Genomic DNA, 23,993 nt, shown 5'->3' with positions numbered 1-23,993 from the left:
CCCTTCCCCACCTTCCCCTTTGAAATGCCACTCTCCATCATATCCCCTCCCCCTCTCAATCAATCTCTCTTTTATTTTGATGTCATGATCTTTTTCTCCTATTATTGTGGTCTTGTGTAAGTAGTGTCAGGCACTGTGAGGACATGGATATCCTGGTCATTTTGTGACTGGAGGAGCACATTGTAAGGAGTCCTCCCCTTCCTTTGGCTCTTACATTCTTCCTGCCACCTCTTCCACAATGGACACTGAGCCTTGGAAGGTGTGATTGAGATATTTCAGTGCTGAGTACTCATCTGTCACTTCTTCTCAGCACCATGGTGCCTTCTGAGTCATACATATTGCATATGTTGTTTAGCAACATGTATGTTTTCTAATAATCAGCAAATATGTATTTAATACTATAAAAGAAAAACTAGAAGATGGCTGCAAAATAATATGTTCATTTCATTCATTCCTTTTTTTTTTAAATTTAGATTTTCAGTTGAGGTAAAGCTTCCCTGGGTTCACTTAAGCAGAAATTTTTAGCAAATAGGACATTGTCACTGCAGCGATTCCAGGAGTATCTATATACCTTCTATGCACTGGACAGGGATGTGTCATTTCATACATCATTTTCAGCTTGCCTCAGTGAAGGGAGTGGGGTTACTTTCTGCTCATTTAATTTAGCACCAAGTTCCAACTTTTCCTCTATGCTTCTACTGAGTGGCTAAACTTTGTCTGAGAGTCTATCTCTTAACTCTTAAAATTGGAGGGTCTTTAAAATTAAGTTTACTTGTCTTCAGTTTAAATGTATAAATTAAGATTTTTGTATACCTTACAAAATGCTGAGTAATTCATGATTTAGAATGAAACATGATCCATGAATTCAGCATGAGAAATTGTTTTAGTAATTACAGGGACTTAATGTAATTTGATATTAGTAACATGTAAAACTTTAAAGGTTTCTTTTTATTTATTTATTTGAGAGAGAGAGAAAGAGGCAGGGAGAGAGAGAGAGAAAATGGGCATGTCAGGGCCTCTAGCCACTGTAAATGAAATCCAGATACATGTGCCCCCTTGTGCAACTGGCTTATGTAGGTCCTGGAGAGTTGAACCGGGATCCTTTGGCTTTGCAGGCAAATGTCTTAACCCCTAAGCCACCCCTCTAGCCCTATGGATTTCTTTTTTTTTGTGTGTGGAGGGGGTTCTTGGGTTGAACTTAAGTTACTGTGGATTAGAAAATAGAATGTATTTTTCCAGTGATAGTACCTGTTTTATTTTCTCAGTGATAGTACCTATTTAAAAAAAAAAAAAACTTAGAGTGACATATTTAAGGACTGGCAAGATTGCAAGGTGGTTATGGCACTTGCCTACGAAGTCTAACAATCCAGGTTCAATTCCCCAGTATCCACTTAAAGCCAGCTGTACAATGTGGTGCATGCATCTGGAGTTTGGTTGCAGTGGCTGGAGGCCATGGTGTGCCCATTCTTTCTGCCAGTCTCTCCTTTCTCTATCTGTCTCTGCTTGCAAATAAATAAATAAATAAATATATATATATATTTATTTAAAAAGATGTATTTAAGTTGTGAACATGTTCTTATGCAGGTAGGCAAAAGGTCACAGGATGAGGCTAATTAACTTTTCATCATTTCATATACCTACTTTTTTTGTTGTTGTTATTGACTTAACCTCAATTCCAAATGTGATATAGTCCTATCTGTGTTCCTCATGTTGTATGTTTGCTCTCTAGTCTTGTTCATATATGTCATATATCATGTATCCCCTCTGACCTACATCTCCCTATTTATTTATTATTTCTCAACTTATGCAGTTAGTATTCCTTAATGATTCTTCTCTAGCAACTCATATGTACAGTAGGTTCAAGAAATATTAGCAATTATGTAGGCTCATATTTAACAACCTAAACATTGTTGACGAAAATTCACTGCTGTTGCCTTGTCTGGCTGGGGCTGGCTAAGGATAGCACAGGGTCCTGGGGAAGAAAGTGTTCAACTATTGAGCGATGGGGGAATGGTGTCTCTGCTCTTAGGGTAGCCCTGACCACTGTGGATCACAGTAATGGGATCATAATCAATGAAAATAGACTCAGAGAGTTGGAAAGCAGGCGCAGGAGGAAAAAGCCAGCTTGCTGCAGGGCATACTTGGGGACATAGCTCAGAAATATGTGTGCCATTAGCCCATCACTTCTTCCATTCCATACTGAGCAATAGATCTTGTTTAGAGAGCCATTATTCTCCTGTTCATCACACAGCCCTACTGAGCACTTAATAGTGCATGATATTACACTTGATGCTTTAAGGTAAATTCTGTACAGACATGGCTCTTAACTTTTACAACCTAGGATTTTAAAAGAATGAGGTTTGATGCTTTTTCAATATTATAATGGTTATATAGTTAAAAGATAAAAATATTAGAGGCTAAACTTACAGTATGTTTAAGAAACACTAGTTCCTAATATGGCCTCAATATCAGAATCTTACACCTTCTGTTGTATTTAAAATATAAATAAAAAGCATTTCACTTAGAAAACAAATATTTTCTTAAAAAACTTTCTCTTTTCTATCATAGCAGTGCCAGGAATCCAATGTTTAAGAAATTGAAGATATATCTAATTACACAGAGGAGAATATTCATTGGGTTGATTACTTAGGTACTGAGGAAAGAACTTTCTAGTCTTGCTCATTTCAACCACCCCTTGGTTTATCTCAGAAACAGTCAAAATGGGAAAATGAAATGCATAGATGTTTTTGGTTGTTGTTGATTGTGGTTTATGGCTGATGAGAGAATATAGTCAGGGCTTAAGGAAAGGAATGTCAGAGTAACTGGCACAGACATAGATTAAATGTCAAGATTAGAATTTGCTTTTTATATCCCTTTCAAATGGTCAATGTTTTATTGGTGAAGTAATATACAATGAACAAAATTTTTGTTGTCTGGTAAATTGGAGGAGGAATTGAGATAAGAATATAGTATAATGTTAAGAATGAGACTGGTATTGTGTGCATAAACACAGAAGGCTTTGTTCATGAGAGAGATGCATGCATTCCCCCACCTTTAGCTACAGGGAAGCTGGACAGCATGGTTCTTAGGCAGTGACAAGCAGGGACCATCAGAAGCTTGAGAGTGACTTCCCCAGCCTTGCCTGCCATGTTTCCTAAGGCATTTTTCAGGCTATAATACAGGAAGTGGAACCTAAATAGCACTTTTTTCCAAGAGGAGATGATAGTAATGAAGGCTTTGGAAGTCTCAGATATCTAGAATTCATAGAAGAGAATATGGAAAGAAGGAAGATTCACACAGAAAGAGCTATGGACACTTACCTATATATGCCTATAAATAAGCTACCTATGAATAAGATATCTTGAGAAATGAATACCATACATAAGTTTATAAAACAATTTCTGTGCACTCAAAGAACTATGAATATTTTACCTTCAGAATAACAGAGTGGAAAGACCTTATAGTAAAAAAGGAGTTGAAGAGTACTTTGAAGGGTATGGGCCTGATAATGGACCTACAAGAATGCTGGGTCATTAATCTACTGATGTAAAGTTTTCCAACAAGACTTGAAAGAAACTCTCTTATTCCAAGTAAGTTAATTTCACATTGTAAAACATAATTTTAAAGGAATATGATAAATTCAAGCAAATAGAAATATGAAATATGGGATTATGACTATAGAGATACCTTGGAGGTTAAGGCATTTGTCTACAAAGCCTAAGGTCCCTGATTCAATTTCCCCAGTACCTACAAAAAGCCAGATGTACAAGGTGGCACATGCATTTGGATTTATTTGCAATGGCAGAAGGCCCTGGCGTGTCCCTTCTCTCTCTATCTGCCTTTTTCTTTCGCTTTCTCTCACTCTCTCTCTCTCAAATAAATAATTAAAATAATTTAAAATATAAAATTAGTATGGAGGGGCTTTATAATAATAATATAAAATATACTTCATATTCTTAAGATATGAGAAAAACATAAAGAGAAGGAGAATGATGCAGCATTAAAAACAGAGTCAAATAGAACTCAGAGAAATACAGAACATAGATTCAGAGTTACAGATATATCTAATATTTTCTCACAAAATTTAGTAATGAACTTGCAAACATAGCCTTAGAAAATACCCAAAGTAAATACAGAGAAAAAACACTGTGAAAACATGAGCAGAACACAAATGACTTAGAGTAAGACCACAAAGCCTTCAGAACATGCATCGAGCCCCCACAGAAAGAGCAAAGAAGCTGATACTCGTTTGCAGAAACCTCACAGTGGCTATCGTTACATGCACAAGACATGCACAATACTGGGCCCATGAACATGTTGTCATGGATGATGGACAAAAAAAGAAAATCAAAATAGAAGATGGACAGGCTGGAAAGAAGAAAGTATTTACTGGAAAGGGATTGGGAGCCAAAGAAAGTAATAGGAAAGAATTATGAACCAAACACATGATGTACAATTTCATGAAAATTGTCAATAAAATTTAAATTTAAATAAAAAATAAGTGATGAAACTAGAAATGCCATAATCTCAATGCCCTCCAAACAGAATAAATTCAGGACAAGAAACTCAGACACATCATCATCAAATAACAAAGAAAGATGAAATTATGAAAAAGAAATATTTACAGAAGAACTTGAATGTAAATGTCAGGAAACTTATTAGACACAATGACAGCCAGGAAAGAACAGTGAATCTTCAGAATAGTGAGCAAAAATGGTGGTGGTGGTACTACTAGTAATTCTATGCTTGGAAAAGATGTAAGTGAAACATAAAACAGTTTCAGACAGACAAAAGCTAGATTTCAACAAACTATAAAGGAACACATGGATGTGAGAAAGAAAATATATCAAAGACTTTTGGATCAACACACAGCATGAAGGATACCAGAAACAGCATATGTTGGATAGAATTTTTTTTAACTTCAGACATTTAATTGCTTGGCTATTATTTTAAACAGTACCAAATAATTATATGGTTCATAACATTAATATATGTATATTTACATCCATACACTGCCATGTCTTTTTTTCAGGGAAATGAAGTACAGGATCTAGGAAAAGACCTCCACCTATGTGATCAAACACCTTTAGTCCAAATGACTCAGGGAATTCTTTAAGCAGAAGATACAATTTTTTTTCTTTTCCTTCTTTCTTTCTTTTTTTTTTTTCTGATGAAAAACTATCATCACAATAGGAGGAAAAAACTCTGATCAGGTAGACATTGAGACATTGATCATTATGTTTTTAACATTTCTCTATAAGAAGTAAACTTAAGAGCCTCCAGTTAAAATGGCAGCATAGGAACCATGCCAAAGCAGCCTAGGGGAGAAAAAGCCAAAGAAAACCCAGCAAAATACACACTTTTACTAGAAAGTGAGTATATGAGAAATTTAAAAAACAGCAGAGACGTAGGAGAGTCGCAGAGCATCCAGAGCCCACACAGGCAGGCCGAAGTAGCTTTGCGGCTCCGGCAGCAGCTCCAGCACCTGAAACAGTGGCTCCAGCAGTGACAGCAGCGGCTCTAGCAGCAGCAGCGGCAGACCCAGCTGCGTCGGCTTCAGCAGTGGACCCAGAAGTGGCAGCTTCAGCAGCAGCAGTGGTGGTTCCAGCAGCAGGGGTGCCCATATGCAGGGCCACAGTTGCCAGGCTCAGTTTGCACCACAGGAAAATCCAGTGTCCAGCTCCAAAAACAGAACAGCAGTCCAGTGACCCAGGCAGCATACTTGACTGAGACCAAAATCATCCATAAAGGTAACTGTTATTTTACCAGGGAAGGGTCTCACTTGGTCACAAGCTGACTTGGAACCCTCAACAGACCAGAAATCTGAACCTCTTTGTTGATAGAGGATCTGGTTGTTACAACACCTACTCTTGCATAAATACTCAGTGCTGTTGTTGATTGAATGTATACAATGTTTAGTTAAATTTTAGAATCTACCTGTATTTTTTTCCAATCAGCCTACTTGAATACTCCCATATCAGGTAAACTCAACCCCTAGGAACACTTTTCTAGATACTCTGAGAGTGTAAGAGCCACACCAAACATCTTAATCTCCTACACTGAAGATATATAATATCAGATCAATTGATACAGCTAAGAATACCTAGCTAGCTAGAAAAATCCAAGCATTAACTTAATCCAAGATGCAAAAATATATACATTATAACTCAAGAAACACCAAAAATCAAGACAATATAAACTCACCAAAAAGTATTAATGCACCACAGATGATCTACAGTGAGAATGAGTTGGAGGAAATGTCTAAGAAAGATTTCAGAAGAATGATGGTAAATATGTTCAAAGAAGTCAAAGAACAAATCAAAAGAAACAAAGAGGAGCTCAAAGAGGAAATCAAAGGAATCAAAGAAGATGCAGGACACCAATTAAATGAAATAAAGAAGGCAATACAAGACAAAAATAAGGAAATATAAATAATAAAGAAAAACCAGTGAAAATTACTAGCTCTGAAGAATACAGTTAATGAAATAAAAAACTCTGTAGAAAATCTCACCAGTAGAATGGATGAAGGAGAGGGCAGAATATCTAAACTAGAAGACCAGGTGGCAAATCTAATACAGCCCAACAAAGAGAAAGATAAACTAATAGAAAAGTATGAATGGGAATTTCAAAATATTTGGAACACTATGAAAAGATCAAGCATAAGAATTCAGGGCATAGTAGAAGGAGAAGAATTTCACTCCAAAGGCATAGTAGGTGTCCTCAACAAAATCATAGAAGAAAACTTCCCCCAAATTGGGAAAGAGGTGCCAATACAGATACAGGAAGCAAGTAGAACACCAGCCAGACAAAACCTGGAAAGAACCTCTCCTCGCCATATTATAACCAAACTACCAAACACACAATCCAAAGAAAAACTATTGAAAGTAGTCAGAGAGAAAAATCAAGTTACCTACAAAAGCAAGCACATCAGGATTACAGCAGATTACTCACCACAAACTTTAAAAGCCAAAAGGGCTTAGAGTGATGTATTCTAAATTCTGAAAGATAAAAACTGTCAACCAAGGTAACTTTATCCTGAAAATCTATCCATTCAAATAGATGGAGAAATAAGGACATTCCATGGCAAAAGCAGGCTAAAGGAGTATTTGAAGACAAAACCAGCTCTACAGGAAATACTTGAAAGAATCCTCCATGCCAAAGACAAGGAAAAGCACACATATAAGGAACCTGGAAAAAACGAGCAAAACTCAAATACTAGTTAACACAAGAGAGCAAAAGTGGAACCGGAACCACAAAAAAAAAAAAAAAAAAAAAAGGCAAACATAAAAAAAAAAAAACACCTTTCAATAATATCACTTAACATAAATGGCCTCAATACCCCAACCAAAAGACATAGGTTTGCAGATTGGGTTAAAAAGCAGGATCCTACAATTTGTTGTCTCCAAGAAACTCACCTGTCTACGAAGTATGGACATTATCTTAGGGTGAAAGTTTAGAAAATGGTGTTTCAAGCAAATGGGCCTAGAAAACAAGCAGGGATTGCTATCCTAATATCTGAAAAGGTAGACTTCAGTCTAACCTTAGTCAAGAAAGATAAGGAAGGTCACTTTATATTGATTAAGGGCACACTCCAACAGGAGGACATTACAATCCTAAACATATATACACCTAACATGGGGGCACCCAAATTCATCAAACAAACACTATTAGAACTAAGGTCACAGATAACACCAAACACAGTGGTAGTGGGTGACTTCAACATCCCACTCTCATCAATTGACAGGTCATCCCAGGAAAAAATAAACAGAGAGGCATCTGGACTGAATGAGGTCATACAACGAATGGACCTAACAGATATATATATACAGGACATTTCATCCAAATGCTGTAGAATATACTTTCTTTTCAGCATCACATGGAGCACTCTCTAAAATAGACCATATATTAGGACACAAACCAAATCTTAAATACAGGAAAATTAAAATAATTCCTTGCATTCTCTCTGACCACAATAGAATCAAACTAGAAATCAATAGCTAGAAAGGCTATAGAGTATACACAAAATCATGGAAACTAAACAATACACTATGAAATGATGAGTGGGTCAATGAAGAAATCAAGAAGGAAGTCAAAAAATTTATAGAGTCAAATGATAATGAGAACACAACATACCAAAATCTATGAGACACAAGGCAGTTCTAAGAGGAAAATTTATAGCCTTAAGTGCCTATATTAAGAAATTAGAAAGGTCGCAAGTAAATAACCTAATGCTGCACCAGAAAGCCTTGGAAAAAGAACAAGGCAAACCAAAAATCAATAGACAGGAAGAAATAACAAAGAATAGGGCAGAAATTAATGAAATAGAAAAAATAAAAGAAAAAAAAAAACAATCCCAAGAATTAATGAAACAAAGACTTGGTTCTTTGAAAGAATAAACAAGATTGATAAACCCTTAGCAAATCTGACCAAAAGAAAGAGAGAAGAGACACAAATTAATAAAGTTAGAGATGGAAAAGATAACATCACAACAGATGTCAGAGAAATTAAAAAAAATCATAGGGACATACTATAAAAGCTTATACTCCACAAAGTATGAAAATCTGATAGAAATGGATGAGTTCCTTGATTTATATGACCTACCAAAATTAAATCATGTTGAGATTAATCACTTAAATAGAACTATAACAAGCATGGAGATCTGAATAGTTATCAATAATCTCCCAACTAAAAAGAGCCCAGGCCCAGAGGGATTCACTGCTGAATTTTACCAGACCTTCAAGGAAGAGCTAACAACATTGCCTCTTAAGCTTTTCCAGGAAATAGAGAAAGAAGGAATTATACCAAACTCCTTCTATGAAGCCAGCATCACCCTGATACCAAAACCAGGCAAAGATAGAACAAAAAAAAAAAAAGAAAATTACAGACCAGTCTCTCTCATGAACATAGATGCAAAAATTCTCAACAAAATATTGGCAAACAGAATACAAGAATATATCAAAAAGATCATTCACCCTGACCAAATAGGTTTTATCCCAGAAATGCAGGGATGGTTCAACATATGCAAATCAATAAATGTAATACAGCATATAAATGGATTGAAGGACAAAAATCACATGATCATCTCATTAGATGCAGAGAAAGCATTTGACAAAATCCAACATCCCTTCATGATAAAAGTCCTACAGAGACTGGGAATAGAAGGAACATATCTCAATATAATAAAGGCTATTTATGACAAGCCTACAGCCAACATTTTACTAAATAGGGAATAACTGGAAGCTTTTCCACTAAAATCAAGAACAACACAAGGGTGTCCACTGTCCCCACTTTTATTTAACATATTTCTGGACGCCTTAGCCATAGCAATAAGGCAAGAAACACACATAAAATGGATACAAATTGTAAAGGAAGAGATCAAGTTATCGTTATTTGCAGATGACATGATACTATACATAAAGGACCCTAAAGACTCTACTAAGAAACTGTTAGAGCTGATAAAAACCTACAGCAATGTAGCAGGATACAAAATAAATACACAGAAATCAGTAGCCTTCATATATCCTAACAACAAACACACAGAGGATGATATCAGAGACTCACCCCCATTCACAATTGCACCAAAAAAAAAAAAAAAACACCTTGGAATAAACCTAATCAAGGAAATAAAGAATCTCTACAATGAGAACTTTAAAATACTCAAGCGAGAAATTGCAGAAGACACTAGGAAGTGGAAAAACATCCCTTGTTCCTGGATTGGAAGAATCAATATTGTGAAAATGGCAATCTTACCAAAAGCAATCTATACATCTAATGCAATCACCATCAAAATTCCGAAGCATTCTTCATAGAAATAGAAAAAAAAATCCAAAAATTCATTTGGAATTACAAAAACCCTCAAATATTTAAAATAATTCTGAGCATTAAAAATAAGACTGGTGGTATCACCATACCTGATTTGAACTTATACTACAGAGCCATTGTAACAAAAACAGTGTGGTACTGGCACAAAAGCAGACATGTAGATTAATCAAACAGAATAGAGGACCCAGACGTAAGTCCAGGTAGCTATAGCCACCTGATATTCGATAAAAATTCCAAAAATTCTCATTGAAGAAAAGACAGCCTCTTCAGCAAATGGTGTTGGGAAAACTGGATATGTATCTGTAGAAAGATGAAAATAGATCCTTCTCTCTCCATGTACAAGAATGAAGTCCAAATGGATTAAAGATCTTAACATCAGACCAGCAACTCTAAAACTGCTAGAGGAAAAAGTAGGGGAAACCCTTCAACATATTGGTCTTGGCAAAGACTTTCTGAATACAACCCCAATGCTCAGGCAATAAAACTACAGATTAATCACTGGGACCTCACGAAATTACAAAGATTTTGCACTGCAAAGGACACTGTGAATAAAGCAAAGAGGCAACCTACAGAATGGAAAAAAACTCTTCACCAGCTATATATCTGACAGAGGATTAATATCTAGGATATTCAAACAACTCAAAAAGTTAACTAATAAGGAATCAAACAAGCCAATAAAAAAATGTGCTATGGAGAGTTCTCAAAGGAAGAAATGTGAATGGCATATACGCATCTAAAAAAAAATGTTCTATGTCACTAGTCCTCAGGGAAATGCAGATTAAAACTACATTGAGATTCCATCTCACTCCTGTCAGATTGGCTACCATCATGAAAACAAATGATCATAAATGTTGGCGGGTATGTGGAAAAAGAGGAACCCTTCTACAATGTTGGTGGGAATTCAATCTGGTCCAGACATTGTGGAAATCAGTGTGGAAGTTCCTAAGACAGCTAAAGATTGATCTACCATATGACTTAGCTTTAGCACTCCTAGGCATATATCCTAAGGACTCATCTCATTTACTTAGAAGTACATGCTCAACCATGTTTATTGCTCCTCAATTTATAATAGCTGGGAAATGGAACCAGCCTAGATGTCCCTCAACTGATGAGTGGATAATGAAGATATGGCACATTTATTCAATGTAGTTCTACTCAGTGGTAAAGAAAAATGAAGTTAAGAAATTTGCCTAAAAATGGAGGGATCTGGAAAAGATTATAGTAAGTGAGGTAACCCAGGCTCAGAAAACCAAGTGCCACATGTTCTCCCTCATATGTGGATCCTAGGTACAGATGATTGAGCTTCTGCGTGAGAAGGAAAAAAACTCAGTAGCAGAGGCCAGTAATTAAAAAGGAGATATAAAGGGAAGAAAAAGGAAGGGAGGAGGGTGCTTAATAGGTTGGTATTGTATATATATAAGTAGAATGATTGAGATGGGGAGGGGATATGATGGAGACTGGAATTTCAAAGGGGAAAGTTGGGGGGGGGAGTGAGGGTATTACCATGGGATATTTTTTATAATCATGGAAAATGTTAATAAAAATTGAGAAAAATAAAAAAGAAGTAAATTTAGTCTCATCTTTGTATATAAGGAACTCATATTAAATATTTTACCAACATTTAAATATGCTATCTGGCATTTTAAAAATAAACAACATCAGCAAAACTACTAAAAAGTAAGTCTATTTCAAAGAGAATGAATTATTTTAATTATCTCTAAGCCCATAAGGGGAGAGTTGCATTTTCAACACAGTATGCAGTAACAATTGGACCACCAGATGCCAAAAAAAAAAGTGAGTTTTTTATTTTCCTCATATATATTAACATTTAACTCAGAATATATTTCATACCTTAATAAATCTAAAATAACAAAACCTTCAGAAAGATAACATAGAAAAATATCATCTTAGAACACAAAAGGCTTGGGTCAAAAGACGATGAAGGAAGAAAAGTTCATGACATCAAAATAAAAGAGAGACTGAGAGTGAGAGAGGATATGATGGAGAATGGAGTTTCAAAGGAGAAAGTGTGGGGAGGGAGGGCATTACCATAGGATATTGATTATAGTCATTGAAATTGTTGTTAATAATAATAAAAGATAAATAAATAAATAAATAAAAAGATGAAAAATGACACATAGAAGACTTTGCTAACATTAAAACTTGCCTACCTAATATTGTTATGAATTGAAGAGGCCAAATAATGGGTTGGGAGTAAATATCTATAAAATATATATCACACAAAGGACTTGCATTAGCATATATAAAGCGTTCAAACAATTTAACAAGACAAACAACTCTGTTAAAAATGAGGAGAAGGGCTTGGAGTATTGGCTTAGCGGTTTGGCCTGCAAAGCCAAATAACAAAGGCTCGATTCCCTAGGATCCACATAAGCCAGATGAACAAAATTGGCTCATGCATCTGGAGTTCATTTTCAGTGGCTGAAATCCCTGGCATGCCCATTCTCCCTCCCTCTCGCTCTATCTTTCTATCTGCCTCTTTCTCCCTCAAATAAATAAATTAAATTCGAAAAATATAAGGAGCAAAACAAATGAAAAGACTCTTCATAACAAAAGATATTTGGCTTCCAGTGGCAGAAAGTTTGGGGAGACTCTATACCTGTCAGTATGACAAGGAAAGAAAGGCAACTGCATAGCACAGGAAAAGCCATATCAACCACATCTGCCAGGGTCCATGAGACATTGCAGAGGAAGCAGTGCGTTAATGTGAACACTGCTCTCACTCCAAGCCTAACAACCTCCTCTATGGAAATGGCAGTAGACACCAAGGAGACTTAAAACTCATCAGAACATAAAATCAGAAGCTACTGAGAGCTCAACACTAAAGGAGACTTATAAGATGCCCACTGAGGCACAGGAAATACTGTGGATGAGGGTACTGGGAAAAATGTAAGATCAACAGGATGGGAAGATGTAGTTAAGGTGTTGTTCCCTAACAGAGACTTACTGATACATTCATGGTCCCACAATGAATAAAGATAACTCCACTGAGGAGAGCCCTCAGGGGTGGGCAAGAGGGAACATAAGAGTCTAACCTGATGGAAATAGTGACCATTTAGGCAGTATGTTCACGCAACAAGCTCCTCAGGTAAAAATAAGATGGATGGATAGGAAATAAACAAATGAGAAGGTTCTCAGCATTAGTTTTGAATGTGGAAATGCAAATGAGATCGTGCTGACCCCCTATTGAAATAGCTACCAAAAGAAGCTTGCTGAGCTGGAGAGATGTCTCAGTGGTTCAGGTGCTTGCTTGCAAAGTCTTAACAGCCTGGGTTGCATTCCACAGTACCCACATAAAGCCAGATGTACAGAGTGATGTATGCATCTGGATTTTGTTTGCAGGGGCTGGAAGTCCTGGTGTGCCCATGTTCTCTCTTCTCTCTCTCTCTTTCTCTCTCAATCTCTCTCTCTCTCTCTATCTATCTATCTATCTATCTATATATATATATATATCGCCCTGCAAATAAATAGGTAAAAATATATTTCTTTTAAGAAAGGCTTGCACATGTGAGGGATGAATGGAGAACTGGAACTCTCCTTGCTGCACTGAGAAGTTCATAAGCTTGTGCACACTTTTCAAATTCACAAGTTTTAGCAATAATTCATGAAGTAAAAGAAATAAACTTGGTTGTCCATGTACCAAAAACCTATTGATTTGCCAAATACAAAGTTTATTCTGAAGGAACTGAGGAGCTGAGTGAGGGAAACTGGATGCATGATGCTGGAAGCTTATCCTGACCATGGTAGACTGGCCAAGTAAGAACAATGCTCTTGGGTTGCTGGGCATCTCCCAGTACCAGTGATGATCCCAGGAGACATTACTAAACGTACCAGTTGTGATCCAATAACTCAGGGCTGGAATCAGGATTCTCTGTTTGAATTCTTTGACCTTTAGATAACATCTTATGGAAAATGAAAGTTGGCATCATAAAAGTAAATCTATTAAGGAGACCGTGGCAAGGGCCCACTGGAATGGAGAAAAGATATTTACTGGAATTGTGTAGATGTAAAGAAAAGGCTCACCTTTGGAATTATTGGAAAGGTTTTGCTAAAAGAAACTAGTGTGGAGTCCAACATGTTGCTGTCACCAAGGATACTCCAGAGATTTTTTTGCATTCCTAGTCACTGGGTAGTAATGGCATTGCTCATGCAGAAGATCTGAGAACCCATTTACAAAGAAATAAACCAAAAACAGCAAAACACTTCAGTTCAAAATGGGATTTTAAGCTCAAAAGCATAAATAGTCACTGGAGGTGTTTCAGAATACGAATAGAGATGAGTTTTAGAGAGTTTGGACATATGATTATTGAGGCTGTGAGGTTAAAGATAACATAGGTTAGATGTCTAATGGAGGAAAAGTGCTTATAAAAAAGTGATTTCAGGCTGGAGAGATGGCTTAGCAGTTAAGGTGCTTCCTGCAAAACCTAAACTCATGTTTGACTCTCCAGGTCTCATGTAAGCCAGATGCACAAGGTGATGCAATCGCAAGGTTGCACATGCACACAAGGTGGTACATGCATCTAAAATTCAATTGCAATGGTTGGAGGCCCAGGCAAGCCAATTTTCTCCTCTCTCTCTCTCTCTCTCTCTCTCTCTCTCTATCTCTCTCTCTCTCTCTCTCTCCTCTCATTCTCTTACATTAAACAAAAAGGCTAGTCTGTTGGGCTTGCCTAAAAAATAATGTGATTTTTCAAGCTCTTGGGTTCCAGCATCAGTGCATCACTTCCCAGGAGAAGTGGTGAATGATGAGTCAAAAAATGAAATTTTCAGGCTAAAGAGATTGTTTAGTGGTTAAAGTGCAAAACCTTATTACCCAGGTTTTATTTCCTAGTTTCCATGTAAGCCAGATGGACAAGGTAGCACATGCATCTGGAGTTCATTTGCAATGGTTAGAGGTCCTTGCATTCCCATTCTCATCTGCCTCTCTCAAATATATAAAAATAAATAAATATTATAAAACAAAACAAAAATTTGAAAAATTCTGTCAAAAAAGAAAAACAGTGAGAGAGTGGGCTTTACAGTTTATAATTTAAGACATTTGCAGGATATCAACGTGGTAATCTTGCACAAACTTGGAAAAGTGGTTACATGATTTCGTCAAGGTTAAGTGTATAATATAAGTTCTCAGATACCAGATAACATACTGGCTGGAAAGCATCATTTACTTTAGTGAATTTTGAGCATATCAGTGTAACAATAGAAGAGCTAAGCACCATGTCTTTATGAAATAGTTAAACATGTTACAATGTCAAAGTAAACAGGATCCTTACCTGTTATATTCATGATCACAGAAACAACATTCAACTACTTATGCATGTTACTTTCATGTGACAGGTGACATTTATCAGAATAACCTTGACAGTTTCTAAGAAGAATGAGATGCAAAATGGAAAAGGACTTTGCTGAATTTGTTGCTAGATCTAGTGAATAAGGATGAACCCATCCTAACAGCTCTTCTTTCATTAATACTCAGAAAACTAGGAAATTCTCTTCAAGCATACCCAAGAGAAGTCACTTCAGTAGGTTCAAATTTGCAGATAATTCTGTATTTTTCTTTGAAGCATAGTAGTAGGGGAATACAAATTTTAAAAATGTCAGTATGTGTAAGAATGGTTCACTTTTAAGATAGCCTTTCTCTCATTTTTTAATCATCAAACAAATGAAATGGGTCATCATTGGGTTAAAAGTTTATTCTACTTTTACTTTTGTGATTAACCTGATATTTTAATGAGCTATTTTATCTGTCCTTATTATAACACTGAGACAGAAAAGGGAAAGGGATTGGAGAACAGTTAATATCCATCTGAGAGTCATGAGCCAACCCTTCCCCAGACTGTAGCTTCCCTAGGATCATCAAAATATGCTGATAGATTGGAATTCAGTTGTAATACTGATTCCCTAAAATTAATATGATGACTCTAAAGCATCTAGACTCTTTACTCATCTGTATTTTTTAAGTTATGCTGGTCAAGAAAATTTAACATTTTTGTCCAGGACACACAGAGCTTATATTGGAATATTTAAGTGTTTCCCATTTAAATGAGACTCTTTACACAGGGTTCTGAAGACCCATAGAGTTTCCAAGGGCTCAGAGAGCTTGTTATCAGTATAGATATAAATTAAATGATCAGCTTGTACTGTGTTTATATAAGATTTTATTGTCTTGTGGTTAGCTGTCCAAAGAAAACTGTGGGTTGTAAAATTGTGAGAATCTACTGCATTATCTATCTTAAGACCTTGCCTTTGGTGGTAAATCAACTCAAATGTGATGTAAATGAATGAAGTGGATTCTCTATATGTACATGCTATGGGAAGAAAGTGATTATAAGCACTGTGGAGGATTTGACTGGGTATGAATAAACATACCTGTGCACAGTAATTATGTGAGCCTTGTAGAGACTGGAGCTGTAGTAGCAGGAATTCAAAGGAGGCAAGCTGTTTTGCTCTAAAAATAAATCAAAAGATTTTTTCATTTTTATCAACAGAGAAATGGTTTGGTTAAGCTGAGTAAGAATAAGTGCACATTTTTTCAACATTTAAATTAATACTGATAGATACAAGTAGGCTGTATAAAAATTATGTAAATAACATGTTTTCCCATTTTCTTATATGTACACTAACTGGTTTGAGTACTATCTAGCCAATTTCTCTATTAGTATTTTTCTATGTCTTCTATTCTCTTAAACACTTCATTATAAGCATTAATAGACAGCCATTATGCCTTTCCAATGCAAGCTGAGTTTTTATTTGGGTTTTTTAATTTACTCAAATTATTTTCCAATCTTTTATGATTCAGTATTTTACATGTATTGTTTTCTTACCTTCAAAGTGACTTCAGTATGACACATACCTTAGTGAAGTGTCCACAGTCCAATAAAATTTAATAGTAAAGATTCCATGGGCAGTTATCATAGGCACCTTAATTGTAATATCTGGTAGGTATGTCAAACACATGAAAGTTGAATTTAGAAAGAAGCACCCAAACATCTAGATTGATGGCAAGGGATGGCTGATATGGAATGAGAGGAATAATTACTGAGCTTATTGGACAACTTGCACTCAGTTTTGTTTATGGTGACAATAAGCACTGTGTGCTAAAGCAGACCATTAGCTTCTTTCATAATTTTCTTGTTTGATTAATAAAAAGGTCAACTTCAAAGTACCATCCAGCTCTATAATGGCATGATATATTGTAAATAACTTACTAAGCACTGATTTTGCAAAAGGGTTAACTGGTTGGCTATAATTTCTGACATCCACACCAGGAAGATATAGAGAAAATTTAGTAGCCATGAGTTAGTCATGACACTGATGGCTGCATATTGAGAGTGCTCTGGGAAACAATTACCTTGAATTACAACAATGGTTATGTCAGCACTCTATCCAAAGATGCTGCATTAACTGGTGATGATATCAGTTGGTATAAAAAATAACACTATTCATTTAAAGATACCCATTTTGCCATATTCCAGAATGAATAAGTTAACAATATGGGTCAGTGGTAACTTTTTTATCTACTCTTTGTAGAGATTGTTAAGATACATGCATGGTAAACTTAGTCTTAACACAGGAAATCATTTGCTGCATGCATCAGTCTATTACTGGGTGAAGCTATTAAGGTTTCATCAGGAATTTGCAAAATACAGCTATAAAGTTCTTTATTGTTGTGAAGCTGTCATGACTACAGTACTTACTAGGTATTTACTGGCTTGTAAAATCTACCATGCCAAGTTTCACCATAACCTCATTAACACTAAGCATTACTGAAAAATTTGGTGAAGGAAGATGAAAATAATATAGAAAATTTTGTTGGGGGTGATGATAATATAGAAAATGAAAATATTTCCATAGGGAAGACTACTGTGTCATCTATACTTTTTGAAAAAAAACTTATATATTTATTTATTTAAGAGAGAGAAAGGGAGAATGGACACAACAAGGCTTTGCGTCACTACAAATGAACTCCAGAAACTGGTACCACCTTTTTCATCTGACTAACATGGGTACATGGGGAATGGAATCTGGGTCCTTAGGATTCACAGGCAAGTGCTATAACCACTGAGCCATCCCCCTACCCTCTCATCTTGACTTTTGTCATCTGTCCATGAAGCTAAAGAAATTTCCAACCTGTTTCTACAACAAAATCTATATTTTCTTTCTGTAGACTACTATTTTGTTTAAAATATAAAATATATGTAGTGGGACCATGTTTTCTTTGAGATGTGCTTAGAATTACTTGGGAGGTGTACCAAATAGTTGTTTTTGAAGTGATTATCCCCAGTGAAATTCATCGCCAGAGACAGGATGTGGAGCTAAAAGAGATGAGGTTGAGGAGACAGATGGTGTTTATAGTTCTTTTAAAACCTCAGCATTAACTTTAAAACAGGAGGACTCCAGGTCTTGGCAGGTTCCCAAAAGCCAAACCATTTCCCATTGATCGGTATGAATCATTTTCCCTCTTTGAGGCCTGGGCTTTTTCCACTATCCACACCACTTAAGTACCAACAAATCTGCAATTGACCTTTTCTCAGCTCTACACTGAGATGCCTACCATTGCGATTCTAATCCTTGTCAATTTCTTTCCAGACGGAGCTTTTTGTACATGCCTTCAAGGATCAGCTGGTGAGGAGTGCACTTTTAGCTCTCTATACAGCGAGGCCAGGAGGGATTCTAACGAAACCACCCTCCCCTAAGGGCAGCACAGAGCAGAGCAGTCCTCAAGACCAACCACCTCCCATGAAGAGGCAGGACTCCATACCACATCATTCCGACTATGATGAGGAAGAGTGGGTAAGTTTTCACATCGTTTGCCCCACACTCATTATCTCTGAGAAGTATAGCAAGGATGAAAAGCTGTGCTTTTCATCAAAAAAAAAAAAATGGAGGCAGGCATGGGGGAACACATTTTTAATCTCAGCACTCAGAGGCAGAGCTAGGAGAATCAATGTGAGTTCTAGGTCACCCTGAGACAACATAATGAATTCCAGGCCAGCTTGGAACAGAGCGGGACTCTACCATGAAAAACCATATATCTATATGTATCCATCATGCAGAGTGTGGATAAATCAGTTACACTCTTCCTCAGAGGTAAATTACTTTTGTATTTTTTTTTGTATTCCTGATCAAATTTATTTGATATAAAACTGTATGCATGTAATCAAGCATATGCCATGAAATCCCAGATGCCTCAACTACAAGATCCCTAATGCATTTCCTTATTTATTCAAAAGGTGTGCAAGATATTAAAATTGTTTCTCAGAAAAAAGTCAAAAATTCTGTGATCAGTACTTGGATGCAACAAGTGTTTCCATTTTACAACCCAGGATTTTATTTCAGGGTTTGCTTCTTAGAACTCACATTGAAATGGCAGAGGACATAAAAATCTCTTAAATCCCACCTGCTTGCAATTTTGTGATTAAACAGTTGTTTTTGCAGGTGCTCCACAGGTTTTGTGCCCTGTGGAAGCATCTGAGGAAAATAGCTAGCAAAGACAGAGACACAAAAGAAGCTGTTGAGGTAAGAGAAACCCCAGTAAGGCAGAACAGGCTGGGAAGAACATGGAGATATGGAGGCTGTATGTTATTGCTGAAGCATTGTGTAGTCATGATGCAAATGTCCTAGGAAGTACTTGCACATTTATATACACACACACATATATGTGTACATGCTCTTTGCTGCATTATATGTTATATAATATAATAAAATAATAAAAAGATGAGTACTGACATTTTAGGTATTGAAGTATTGCATTAACAATCACTTTTCTTGACAGCCTAGAATTTAAAATATTTGTACATGAGTTATTTAATAGACATATGTCTCTCTCACAAGCAATGTAAAGGGTTACAGACATGGCTTAGCGGTTACGGTGCTTGCCTGTGAGGTCTAAGGACTCAGGGTCAACTTCCCAGAACCCACTTAAGCCAGATGCACATGATGGCACATGCATCTGCAGTTCCTTTGCAATGGCTGGGGGCCTTTGTGCAATCTCTCTCTCTCTCTCTCTCTCTCCTACATTAATAAAAAACTAAAATATTTTAAAAACGTAAAAAAAAGAATTAATGTTTGAGGACTCAGGTGATAATACCTGATCTTTCATTTAGCAAAAGTTTTATAGGGAAGACATCACTAGGATCTGTGACTTAAATTCTGAATAAATATTTGTGGTTGCTGATGAAGATTGTATTTACCCCATTAAAGTGCTTTCAAGAGAGCAGATCTAATATTTCTGCCTTTTACCTTCACCCTTTCCATTGCACTCACAGCTCCAAGACGTGTGTGCCTCTTAACCTCGCAGAAGTTCAGTTTTCTAAAATGAAAATAGCACATGTTCTGCTTAGCTTTTAGGATGGTCATGAGATAAGTGACGTACCTATGTGGTGATGCTGCACTGCCTGAACAGGTCTAGACAAATGCATCTATCACTTAGTGTTATTGACATATAGTATATGCTTGTTATATGACTTACTTCAGTGCTATTGATATATATATATATATATATATATATATATATAGAGAGAGAGAGAGAGAGAGAGAGAGAGAGAGAGAGAGAGAGAGAGAGAGAGATACATATATTGTTTTAAAATTTGAATTATATAATCTCATGAGAATCAAATTTATACCTTAGCTCCTCAAGGATAATGAGACTCTGCTTCTCTTCTCTCTCTGTCTCTCACTGTATACATATAGATAGAGATATAGGACAGATGTGTGTGTGTGTGTCACAAAACATGGACTGTGAATTTTTGACAAATTGAAAAGTAATAAAAGCAAGTTATATTTCACTTAAATAAACATAGTGTTAACCGTTTGAAAAAACTGGCAATTACTCTTTTTGTATTAAATCAAGTGAGAATTGTGAAACTGGGCATGTTTTATTTTAATGAGTTTTCTATCACTGTGCTATTTGGTACTTCCCAACAATGTCCACTTCCTCCTCTTATTTAAATTTGCTCCTCTCCTTCTATCCCTCCTTTTTATCTTTTATGTAGATAATTTTTGAGACCTTCAGTCTAGTAGATACCAAAAATGGGAAGGTCACTAGTGTTGGGTACTTTCTTTCTAGAGCTCAGAGCCCAATGTTGATAATTATGCAATGTTGAAACTCAAATGTAGAGAGAGACAGATACTCAAAGACTGGATCTAGTGAGAGAATTTTCTCTAACTTCATTTGAAATTCTGAATTATCTTATGATGGGTAAAGAAGGAAGAGAGTCAGAAACATGCTATGAGGTGAGAACATTAGAAGAGCCCTTTCATTCAGTTCCTGCCTGCCAGATTCTCTGCCCTGCATGCTGGGGACCAATGAGCACACCCTGAGATTTCCAGAACTCCACAACCTAAGTTCTCTAGAAAGATGCACGATTCTTGCAGGGCTGCATTCTGGGTGCTCCAGAGTGCTTTGAGAATGTGTTAGACAAAGTCAGTCTCTGGAAGTCATTCTGGAGATGCAGGGTGAGCAGAAATTAACCAGAAAAGGGGGGATTAGGTGGATTTTTAGATAGGGAAAAGCAATGTAGAGAAGTAATGATGTGTGTGCAAGTGTGTCTGATTATTGTTGATTGCTTGTTTGTTTAAAAATTGGTAAAAAAAAAAATAGCATGTTTCTATTTCTAAGACAATTTGGAATGTAGAGGAGGTAAGGGAGGGAGCTAGGTCCTTACAGGGAAAAGAAGAGTCAGCTCTCCTCTGCAATTCATAGCAGAAGCTCTTTGATCTGCTGAGACACAGGAAGTGTACAAAGTTGTTTGGTGAGGTGGGCTGGAGAAGATGGCTGCTTTCATTCGCCTGCCAAAGGAAATCAGGTGCTGAGAAAAAGCTCAGAAGTAATGGGCAAAGCAAGAAGTTTATGAAATGGGTAGGTGAGCTTTTTCACGTTATTCTCAAGGACAGTATGGCCCATGTGACTGTGAGCCCACCACCTAGGATCATCCTGTCAAGAACACTTTGGTAGTCTTGACAGTTTTAGGATTCATCTTTCTCTTACAAATAATGAAGGGTGATTTCCCAGTCTTTCTTTTTTGATCTCCATGACAAGAAGAGGAAAATATTAGGTCTCATGTCTCCTGTGGTATCACAGGGTATGTCACTTCATAATCTCCTCCTGGACCCAGTGTTTCTTAAAAGCATGGATATAACTTGTCGTGATCTAGGGAGATGGCTCAGTAGTTAAAGGCACTAGCATGCTTACAAAGTCTGCTGGTTTGGGTTTAGTTTGCCATCACCCACATAAGTCTAGAAACACAATGTAATGCATGTATCTGGAGTTCCTTTGCGGGAGGAAGAGGACCTTCCATGTCTATTCTCTCTCTCACACACACAGTCGATCACTCTCTCCCAAATAAATAAATAAACTTGGTTGTTTATTTATTTGAGAGAGAGAAAAATTTGAGGCAGATATATATATAGATATATATGGAGAGAGAGAGAGAGAGAGAGAGAGAGAGAGAGAGAGAGAGAGGAAGAATGGATATGCCAAGGCCTCTAGCTATTGCAAACAAACTCTAGAGGCATGTGTCACCTTTTATCTCTGGTTTATGTGGGTATTGGGGAATAGAACCTGTGTCCCTAGGCTTCACAGGCAAGTGCCTGAACTACTAATCCATCTCTTCACCCCAATAAACATTTTTAAATGAAATGCCTTGTCTGAGCTTACCACAGTTACCAGGAAACTCTCAGAAAAAAAGTTCATTCTAACTCTGTACTAAAACATATTTACTTCTTTTTGCCATTCATAAATATAGGATGATGGTTACTTCATAATTTTCCTTATCAATTTCTTTTTTTCTAGAAATATTCCTATTAGGGGTGGGGAGATGCCTCCATTGGGAAGGCCAAGTGGGATAGTGCAATCCTAGCACTAGGGGGCCACAGACGGGAATATACCTAAGGCTTGCTAGCTAGCTAGTCTACAATGAGTGATCTCCAGGTTCAAGGAGAGACTGGTCAAAAAGTAGGGTGGAGAGTGACTCATACAAACACCCAAGGTTGACTTCGAGTCTCCACATGTACCACAAACACACCTGTCCCCGCACAATACATATAAACATGGACCACACACATACATGCACAGGCAAAAATGAAAATTAAAAAATAAAAAGATTTCTTTGTCAAGAAATACAATAAATCCTTAAACACAGCAGCAATCATAAATAGCCATGTAGGACCAGGCTAGCCTTGAACTCCTGATACTCCTGTCTCTGACTCTTCAGCAATAATATGCCAGAAGTACCAGAGGCTGGGGAAAGCATTTAAGACACTCTCCCGTAGACATGAGGTGTTCAGGACCCATGCATTCATAACCTCTAAGTAGTTGCCATTACCTCCACAAGACTTGCATAGTACTGAGCACAGCAACATTTTAACAAAAATGATGGAAGAGGGCAAAAAGAATGAGATAGCAAATAAGTAGTAGAGCTTGCAGAGAGTTGGAAAGGATTGGAAAGAGTGCTCAGTTTCAGTAGAAGGAAGATGAGGAAGGGAACAAAAGAAACAAATAAATAGCTATTGAACATTGTATTCAAAGACTTATTTAATTCTAATAAGTTGGGTACATCAAAAGAAAATACAACTAATTGAAAGTGCCGTTAGAGAGTGAATTAGAAATATGACTTTGTATATTACTATTTTTAATTAGTTGTTAGAAAAATTTCAGCACTGATTTACAAACATATTCAACTTCTGGAAGAATTTCAGTGTGTAAAATACATGTAATTTGGTTTTTGCAGCATATTACTTAAGTTAACTTAGATTTGTATATAAAATTTTACATTGCTCTATTAAAAAAGTCTTTTACTGAGCTTTCAGTAGTGGCTATAACAATCATTTAATTTTGATAACTGCCCTTAGCATCTTACAACAGATACTTGGGAAGTAAGTAAATGTTGGTAAATTAGTCTTGAGTATCATTTTTAATATACCTAGCAGGCATTCTTTTCTGGCTAAGAGAAACATGTTCTGAAACAGTTCTAATAGCATTTATTTCATTGATAAAAAGTGACAATGAATGAACCTAGATAATATTTTTCTAGTATTTTACTAGATATGGTAGACAGTGAAACTAAAATGAGTAAAAGAAAAATTTTACTAATTAAATGATTAAATGATCTAAAGGTTTATTTTTCTAAAGAGTTGGTAAGCAATTAAAATCC

The 23,993-nt window shown here is 36.4% G+C and overlaps 1 protein-coding gene across 1 annotated transcript in view; it reads left to right on the top strand.

Annotated features, from left to right (window-relative positions):
• The window catches only part of Inpp4b (inositol polyphosphate-4-phosphatase type II B), a 507,192-nt gene that overhangs the window by 350,161 nt on the left and 133,038 nt on the right, over positions 1–23,993 (top strand). The window contains exon 16 of the mRNA XM_004655836.3: positions 18,430–18,633. Coding sequence (XP_004655893.2) covers positions 18,430–18,633 — 204 coding nt within the window. The remainder of the gene's footprint in view (positions 1–18,429; positions 18,634–23,993) is intronic.

Source organism: Jaculus jaculus, chromosome 12 (genome assembly GCF_020740685.1).
Source record: "Jaculus jaculus isolate mJacJac1 chromosome 12, mJacJac1.mat.Y.cur, whole genome shotgun sequence".
Lineage (NCBI taxonomy): Eukaryota > Metazoa > Chordata > Mammalia > Rodentia > Dipodidae > Jaculus > Jaculus jaculus.
This window is presented reverse-complemented; position numbering and strand designations above follow the sequence as displayed.